Raw genomic sequence first — 9,933 nt, 5'->3', positions numbered from 1 at the left:
GCTTGTAGTTGGGTTGTTCATGGAACGTGTTTGTGTAGTTGAAATCACCTAACACAATGACAGATGTGTTGAGGTTGAGTTTTCAGCAGATGAGATATGTTGCCAGACTTCACTGATGGCTTTGCTAGCATGAGCCTAATGGTGCAAAGTAAATACCACTAATGCAATTGAAGGAAACTCTCTTTTAGGAGGTCACATGGTTTGCATTTCAAACCGAATTCAAGATTAGGAGAGCAATGGAGGACTCTTGTTACAGCAGTGCAGACTGACCATGAGACGAACCTGCCCAGTGAAATGTGGGCTAGTGTGACTGACCTGACGGCGCTGATGTTATTGAAGCCGGGGGGTTAGTGCCTGATCACAATCAAACCATGTCTCAGTGAAGCAGGATGAGCAATTGCTGCAGAATTTCTGTACTCTCTGACCTGACGGTTTGTGGTAAAAGCAGGACCTCGTCCATTTCATTTTTGAGGGATTGGATGATGTATAAGATCAGTGCTGGTAGTGGTAGCTGACAGGGTTGTGTCCCCAGACCTCTGCCTCCCTGTGCTGGGTGTATCTCCCCTGGGTGACGACCTAGTTTAACTCCAGTATATCCCCTGGAATGTTGGCAGAGAGCCCCACATCAGCAAGCATAGTCCTCCATAGTCCCCCATTGTTCTCCATAGTCCCCCATAGTCCTGTATAGTCCTCCATAGTCCCGTATAGTCCTCCATAGTCCTCCATAGTCCTGCTGGTGTTGAGCTGTCCCTCATGGTTGTATTTCCGGAGTCATGATGTGTTCCTAATACACATTTCAGTCAAACACGCAAAACTGCTACCAGGGCAAAGGTCACGCAGGCCCATGTGATCTGCATTTTAAGAGATGCATATTGTGAATTACACTCTTCAGGGATACAATGAGGTCCAGGAGGTCATTAACAGTTGCAGGTTGATAGCTGATAGCAGGTTGATAGTCTATAGCTGGACGTGGAAAGACCCTGGATCAGAGAGAATGGAGGGGGGAGTCTTATAAAGGGCAGACATCTGCAGGGACACTTAAATGAACACACTGCTCATTTGTCATGCTATAAACACAGAAACACTCCCCTCACACACACACACACACACACACACACACACACAGACTCCCATGCCCCAACACACACACACACACACAGACTCCCATGCCCACACACACACACACAGACACCCCTCACACACACACATGCCCACACACATACCCCCCCCACACACACACACACACACATGCCCAAACACACACACACACACACACACACACAAACACATGTTCAGATCTCCCTGGGCAGATGAGGCCAGATGAATCAGAGGGTTTGGAAAACCAATAAGACCAGCAAATTGGAGGAAATGGGCTTTTAAATTACATTACATCGCACTTCATTAAAATCTACGTCACTGACGGGGGGGCTCCTTCATGAAGTCCACGCCCTGAAGTGTATCAGGTGTCAGTCATCCACCACACAGTCATAGATTTTTGGGAATTTGGTCCCAATGTATAGAATCCCTTGGAAATCCAATTACAGCTCAAAATGGATAGATTTTCAAGTGCATCCACCTTTCTGAAATCCACCTTTAATGTAAAAATAAATCGCTTTTTATTGGTTCACCTATTTTGAGATCGGATGTTGTTCAATTAAAATTCCTTAATGACGAGGTGGATGAAACACTAATTACTTCCTATCAGACATATTTTGTTCTGTGCATCTTGGGATGCCGTTCTGAGTCGTGTAATATTAAATCTGAAGATACTCTACTTCCATCTAGTGGTTCAAATAAGCAATGACACTGGTGAATCTAACAGCCATTAATTAAATGTGGTTATTATAGTGTTGATCACTTACTTATACCACTTGGTTAGGATAATCGCCAGCAGTAATACTGCCTGATAACCATAATCATAAATTATATTCATGAATAATGCATGATGAATACTAAGGTAAGAATTAGAAGGTATTGGTTAGATTTAGGTTAAATTTACTTTTACATTCTTGTCAAGAACAACTTACAAACGTGCATTGCGCCGGCGCGTGCAGTGGGGGTGCACTGTTGACTGTTGATTTTGACCACGCCCCCTTGTTGTTTCACACCTGCACCTTATTCTGTGCTTCATTCATGTTCGTGTGTGTGTGTGTGTGTGTGTGTGTGTGTGTGTGTGTGTGTGTGTGTGTGTGTGTGTGCGTGCGTGTGTGCGTGCGTGTGTGCGTGCGCGCGGTGCCTTGTCGGTCGTTATTGATGCTCACGTCCGATGTTTCTCGTGTTCACGCGACTTGTTGCGTGTGCGCGTGCCATTTTGTTTTTCGTTTGTATCGTGTGTGATGAATGTCGCGAGAGGTCTGCGTGTACTGCTCTTTTCCTTGGGCCGTCACGCGTGTTTCTGTGGAAGGCGTTCTTAGGCTAAGAGTTAAAACTAGAACCCTGTACGAGAAAACACACAAGGAAATTCACGCAACTAACACGTCTAGTTATGTATGTAAATTAGTAAACACCGGATTAGATATTAATCAGATGCCTTCATTATTTGGGTTTATTCTGGGGCAATAAACTCCCAAAACAGGTTACTTTAAAATAGCTGGCAATTCCAGATGATGTTTTCAATTTTGGTATATTGGTAATGTAAAGGATTACACGGTCTCATTCACCTTTGAATTAAAGCCCATCACTACCTCATAATCCATGATAGGCAGAACAGTGCACAATATACATTCACCAGCCACTGTATTACAAACAGTTTTGCTACATCTTCAGACTGTGCTGTCTTATATATCCCACCTGTGTCCCTGCACACTTACACATCCTAGAGCCACTGATCAGTGAAACATCTGTGCTGACCACAGAAGTGGCTGTCGGCTCACAACTAACATAAATGCTCCAGATAACAGTGACACATGGAACAACTACAGATTACAGTGACCCATGTAACAACTCCAGCTAATAGTGACACATGTAACAGCTCCAGATAGCACTGACACATGTAACAGCTCCAGCTAATAGTGACACATGTAACAGCTCCAGATAGCAATGACACATGTAACAGCTCCAGCTAATAGTGACACATGTAACAGCTCCAGATAGCACTGACACATGTAACAGCTCCAGATAGCACTGACACATGTAACAGCTCCAGCTAATAGTGACACATGTAACAGCTCCAGATAGCACTGACACATGTAACAGCTCCAGATAGCAATGACACATGTAACAGCTCCAGCTAATAGTGACACATGTAACAGCTCCAGATAGCAATGACACATGTAACAGCTCCAGCTAATAGTGACACATGTAACAGCTCCAGATAGCAATGACACATGTAACAGCTTCAGCATCTCTGCTATGTATAATATACTTGTACCAGTCCAACACCCTCTGCCATGCCACTACCACGTCAGAGTTATTGCTGTATGGTAAATTATCTTGACCTAAATAATAGATCGGCAGTCAGTCTAATGGGCTGGTGATATACACATGGGCTTCAGTCTGTAACAGTGCACTTACAAATTACACCAACGGTTTATGACATGTCTGCTAATATAGCGGCCAGTGAGAGTAACATGTTCTCTACTAAATAAACGTCCCTCTTGCAGGTGCCCATCATGATGTATTTCACTGTTGTTTTATCTTCTACTGTGATTTTCTTTTGAGATCAGCAAATTTATCTCCACTTTAGTACACTTGTGCAACACATTCAGTTTTGTATGCCTTAGATGTCCGCACCTAAAATGATGGTGAAAACAAAGTGCATCTCTCCTAACTAGAACGAGCTCCATAATTTCTATCAATCTGGCTACAAACCAGCACACTCTACAGAAACAGCCCTCATAGCAGTGATGGAGAAACTTCATGCTGCTAAAGCTGACAAACTGTCACTTGTCTTGATTCTTCTGGACCTTTGACATGGTAAACCACAACACCAGGCTTCAACTCTCATGGAAGACAAGCATGGAGACTATTCTTTGTCCTGCTCCCAGATGGTGGAACAAACGTCCACTGGCTGTTCAGACAGCCGAGTCCCTTGCAGTCTTCAAACACAGACTGAAGCCCCATCTGTTTGTGAAGTATTTAAATGACCACTGATCCTGCACCTATGCTGAGTAACTGAATCTCTAGTACTTATTCTAGGGTTGTAATGAACACCAGGAACCACGCTCATCCCCATGCTGCCACGCCTACCTCTTCTCACTGACATCTCTGACCTGGTTCACCGGAGTACTAATCATACACCTGATATCTAGTCTTCTCATTACTGCCCCCATATTTAAGCCTCCCTCCCTCACACTCTCTTTGTGAAGTATTGCCATTCCCAAGTTGTATACCAAGCATTCCAGATACATGTGTGTCTTCCTGGTTTCAGAAGTTTCAGAATCCTGCCTGTGTTTCAGACCTCATCTCCTGCCTGACCCCTGCCTGACCCCTGACCCCTGGACGCCTCCTGGACTCTGCCCCCCCTTATCGACCTTGGACCAACCTGATCATGAGTACCTGCCTGACTCCTCGACCCTGCCCTGTTTCTCCAATAAAACCTCTTGCATTTGGATCTTCTCCCTTGTATGTGTTCATTCATTACAAGGGTATTGTTTATTACACTACAATATTTAGATTTATATTGTTGTCTGTTATAGAGCTTATATGTATTTGGTACTTCTAGGCATCAACAGTGATCCCTGTATTTCCACAGTATTCTAGCTCATCGGTATCTTGGACTCTAACCTACTGTACCGTACTAGGGTGTATTCTATGAGGAAATGACAAAGCACTGTTGCAAGTCACTCTGGATAAGAGTGTCTGCTAAATGCCGTAACTGTAAATGCGAACAGGCTGCTGTAATCAGCATGACGACATTTTATCGCTTTGCTTTATGTACACCGAAACATCTGCTCAAGCCTTTAGACCAGAGCAGCAGTCCCACAGACCCACAAGTGAGAGCGTCATCACGTGAGCAGGTCGTCTTCTCCTTTATCAGGCATAGTTGGACGGGAATTTAACACTGTTTTGCAATGTCGCTGGGAGCAGAGGAAGTGCTTTATGTTTCCTCACCGTGTATCACGCTCTCCGTAGACATAACACTGGTCCGATTTTAGACGCTGCTGTCTGTTCGTGCTCAACTCCAGTAGAATTGTCTGTTTTCCATGCATGCAAACGGAAACTTCCCCTGCAAGATACCTGCTGGAGAGCACTGGAGCAGGGAGATAACGCCCCTGAGATATTTCTGTCTTGTGCAGTGTTGTGATAATGAAGAAGGAACAGACCTGGCCTGTGTGCAGCAGAGACGAGTGTTTGGTAGGTTCATTAAAACAGGAGAGTTAGAAGCTGCACTTTGTGCCACAGGGCTTGGAGATCTACACTGTTGTTACGTGATTGATTAGTAATGATTGATAATGATTAAAATGTCCCACTGGTGACAAATGAATGTAAACAATGGTCCTTTTCTTTCTAAATTACTTGCAGAAGCGAAATCAGTTGGTAGTGGTGTCTTCGTGAATACTGACAAGTGATCGCATTGGTTGTGCAGACAGCGTATAAGGAAAAGCTTGTGTCTAAATACCACCTGTCTAAATACCACCGGTCTAAATACCTCCTAGGATTGATGGGGCCTCCAGAGAGAGGCATTACTGCCCTTTATCCACCAGCTCTCCAGACCTGCAAAGCCGTTACCATGGCAATAACAGCGCCTTGATAACGTAATATGAATTTTAAGTTATCTTTACTGACGTTACTGAAACGTGTTCAGGGGAACATGTACCTGTAGGTGAAGATAGAACAGTCTCACAGTCTCTCACTTTGTAATTTTCTGATTTGTTCACTATATGTATTTCACTCGTTTTGGAGAAAATAACCTACTGGACTATGGGTTGCAATGCTTAAACATCTATTTTTAATCGACTTGACTAAGTTGTGAAACAGCCTGTCGTACAAAGGTCAGAAACTCGCTTCAAGAGAAACGGAAAACACATGCTGATACGACATGCGTGTTCACACTGATCTAACATCTTTCCCCTCCTTTCTCACAAACGTTAGCAAGGCTCGTGGCTTTGTGGACGCATGCGTGCAGTTGCAGCATGCATTCATATGTTATGGGTCTTAGAAACAACACTGTTTCCATCTCCCGTTTGCGCGTGGAGCTCGGCTCGCTGAGCGCGTGGAGCGTCACCTGCCGGATGTTCTTCTTTCCTGCGTGCGAACTGGCACTAACCCAGGAAAGGCAGAAAGCAGTCCGGACAAAGAGACGTCGACATCGGAGGAGAATGTCACGATGAGCCGGAGGAGAGACTGTCAGCGAATACGAGCAGCGGAGAGCGTGAAACCTCAGAGGAAGATTCGTCCGCCGGGCTCGGTCACCTCCTCGAGACACGGCGGCGAGCACGGTGCATTACCACGGTGGATGCGCTTGTATTTCTACGGGATGCACGGACTTACGCTGGACATCGTTCTGTCATCGGCGCACAGATTTGTGTATGATAATGACTTAAAACTGCTGGGACTCTCGTCCCCGTATCTCTGCGTTGTACATTCCATTACTCATTTTGTCCTGGAGAAAATCTATTTGCAAAAGAAATCTTTTCAAGGACGTCCTGTCGTTTTTCACTGCATTTTCTACCCGTCCTTATACATTGGCTTGCAGATTCTGGTTGGAAATGTTGTTACGCTGACAGATAAGAGAATCGTGTCGGTAACACAACTTGCGCTTCACTATATCCTGGCGCTGTACTTCACAAACGTGTTTCACAAAGGTTTCCTGCGCCTTCGCTATCACGACGGCTCTGGCGAGCAGAGTGGCTGGAACCGACTGCCCGGCGGCCTGAGATTCGTGTTTTTTGGAATGCACGGTTTTTTGGACGAGGTCGTTTTCACGTCTGTGTTCAACCTGCTGGAGAACCGTGACCGCGCACTGAGCGGGCACACTTCCATCTGGTCCTTCCTCATGTACGGGAGCTGCAGCTTTGTGGTTGACAGGCTCTATCTCCATCTGCACTTCACACGCGGATGGGGCAGGTGGCGCAGGATGCCCCTCTACATCTGCCTTATCTACACCTGGGAGTTCTGCTGGGGGGCCGTACTGCGCCACTACGGTGCGTGCTCCTGGGACTACTCACACTATCCTCTCAACTTCATGGGGCTTGTGACCCTGCTTTACCTGCCCGGGTGGTTTTGTCTGAGCCTATATCAAGACGTGCTGTCCGACGTCCTTTTACGTGTCGTATATACCGAGGATGTCGATATGTTTGGCTTTGGTGTGAATGGTCGATCGATGTCAAAGAAAAAACATTAAGCAACATTCAGGGGTAAAATACTAATACTATATGTATGGTGCTATAATAGCAGTTTGTCCACGCGGTTTCCTCTCAGAAACGAGAACTTACTCTTGCAGGAAAGACCACAAGAATGTCGTATGCATGCATGCAAGCTCGTAGAAACACAGCTGAACGCGCGCACTGCAGGACCCAAATGGAAGACCCGCTGCCTCTCGATGTGCGACGATGTGTGGAAAACATGAACTTCACCAAAAGAGACAGTGTGGAGGTGTGTGGTAAACCGGGAGGCTACTTCTGAGAAGCAGTGAGAGTGCAGGTGTAACTCTCAGTGGCCGCAGTGGCGGCGTTTACGGGGCTTCCTCGTGGCTTGGATCCTCAGCCTAGTCAGAACAATTCAGGAAGTTACATTTCTCTGTGAACGATCACAATATCATCTGAAAAACGAGTCCAAAACGAACTTTTTAACGAATTCATCTGATCTATAACATGCGATTGTCTCCAGATAATCATATCAGTGTATATATATATATACACGTTAACACACACACTCTCACACACACACACACACACACACACACACACACACACACAGTAGCAATTCTAAAGTGTGTTGGGGCCCACTTAGGGAATTCAGGTTGCATATTGTCATTGCAAACTTTGCACACTGACACTGCTGTTCTTTAAAGTGTGTCATCTCTCAGAGTACCCCCACTAACCTGGGGCCCCTAGTAATTGCCTGGTGGCAAGTGGCACCTCTGCGCACACACACACACACACACACGCACACAAACACATACATGCACACACACATGCGCACACACACATACACACACCAGTAATATATCTCCTCAGTGAAATTAGCGTAGCTGTGTGAGCAGCTTTTAAACTAAGGTTTTATTATGAATCATCAGTAATGTAGTAGCGAGACCTCAAACTACTGCGGTTTGTAAGCTGTATTTTGGATACAGTTGACAGACACCAACATTGATCAGCTTTAAATGTTCTCAATAGTTTGTACATTTGTAGTTGAACGCATGTGAGAGTTTCTCCAGAATTCTGTGTGTACTGACTGTATGTTTGAAGATTACGCATTTTGCATGACAAAACAATCATAAACTGACTTGTTCCTTTTACACTGAGCACTTGTAGCACAAATTACTGTTGTTAAAAACTTTTACAAAAAAAATGTTAAATGGACTGAATGAACATTTTTTGCAAAGAAATCCTGTTAAAGCTGTAAACTGACATCAGCCGAGTGCCTTGTTTTTATAATCTCGGGCAGCTGGACTACAGGAGTCCAGTAATCGTATGTACCAGTGGTGTGGCTGTTCAGTAGTGCAGTTGTTCAGTGGTGAGGCGTCAGCCCTGAAGCATTCTGAAAATGCCACAGCACTCGTCCGATGTTTATGGCCTAGCGCCAGCGTGTGAAACACGCTGAGATCCAGGCTTCTGTTTCCAGAGCATGTGATGAGCACGGTGTTGAATGCTTGTTCTTTGAGCAAATAAAGTTGATTTCTACTATGAATTTAATAAAGGACCACCATGTTAATGTAGTTCACAGAGTTGGATACGAACACATTTATTTACATGTTTGTGGATTTCTGTTTGTACCTCCTTCCACTGTTAGCAGCAGTGTAAATGTCGGCTCATGCATGAAACAACAGAGTTGTCAAATAACACGTGTGATGAGTTTGACAGACTGGTGATAATGAAAACAGCAGGAATTTCAAATTAGTCATACTGTAGAATGCCTTAAATTTCAAGGCATGTGATTTTAGCTAAAGTCCTCCAGTCAATGATGCTTAAAGCAAGTGCTTCACCAGTCACGTTCACTCTCATTTTAAAGAAGTTCAGTCACTCCATTGACACACAGTTGTGCAATTCATTTCAGTGAAGTTCAGTCAGTCACTGTATTAATGAAGTTCAGTCACTTTATTCATAAAGTTCAGTTACTGCATTAATGAAGTTCAGTCAGTCACTGTATTCATGAAGTTCATACAGCCACTGTATTAATGAAGTGCAGTCACTGTATTAATGAAGTTCAGTCATTATTAATGAAGTTCGTACAGTCACTGTATTGAAGTTTAGACACTGTATTCATGAAATTCATACAGTCACTGTATTCATGAAGTTCAGTCACTGTATTAATGAAGTTCAGTCATTATTAATGAAGTTTGTACAGTCACTGTATTGAAGTTTAGACACTGTATTCATGAAATTCATACAGTCACTGTATTCATGAAGTTCAGTCACTGTATTAATGAAGTTCAGTCACTGTATTAATGAAGTTCTTGCAGTCACTGTATTAATGAAGTTCAGTCACTGTATTAATGAAGTTCATACAGTCACTGTATTAATGAAGTTCAGTCACTATTACTGAAGTTCAGTCAGTCACTGTATTAATGAAGTTCAGTCACTGTATTAATGAAGTTCATACAGTCACTGTATTAATGAAGTTCAGTCACTATTAATGAAGTTCAGTCACTGTATTACTGAAGTTCAGTCAGTCACTGTATTAATGAAGTTTAGTCACTGTATTAATGAAGTTCAGTTACTGTATTAATGAAGTTCAGTCAGTCACTGTATTAATAAAGCTCAGACAGTCACTGTATTAATGAAGTTCAGTCACTGTATTTATTTTTTGTATGTTCAATCGGTCCATTAT

General features: G+C 43.9%; 1 protein-coding gene across 1 annotated transcript; it reads left to right on the top strand.

Annotated features, from left to right (window-relative positions):
* The first annotated feature begins 6,081 nt into the window (after positions 1-6,081).
* LOC113575818 (transmembrane protein 229A) lies at positions 6,082-8,787 on the top strand. The gene has a single exon (XM_027007553.2). It carries the CDS (start codon positions 6,269-6,271, stop codon positions 7,283-7,285), a length of 1,017 nt encoding a protein of 338 aa, XP_026863354.1. The 5' UTR covers positions 6,082-6,268; the 3' UTR covers positions 7,286-8,787.
* The last annotated feature ends 1,146 nt before the right edge of the window (positions 8,788-9,933 follow it).

This window comes from Electrophorus electricus, chromosome 7 (assembly GCF_013358815.1).
Source record: "Electrophorus electricus isolate fEleEle1 chromosome 7, fEleEle1.pri, whole genome shotgun sequence".
In the NCBI taxonomy this organism is placed as follows: domain Eukaryota; kingdom Metazoa; phylum Chordata; class Actinopteri; order Gymnotiformes; family Gymnotidae; genus Electrophorus; species Electrophorus electricus.
Note: the sequence above shows the minus strand (reverse complement) of the source record. Positions and strands in the feature narration are given on the sequence as shown.

Bases quoted from the DNA above. Each gene is read 5' to 3' on its own strand.
- LOC113575818 (XM_027007553.2), top strand. From the start codon at position 6,269: ATGAGCCGGAGGAGAGACTGTCAGCGAATACGAGCAGCGGAGAGCGTG.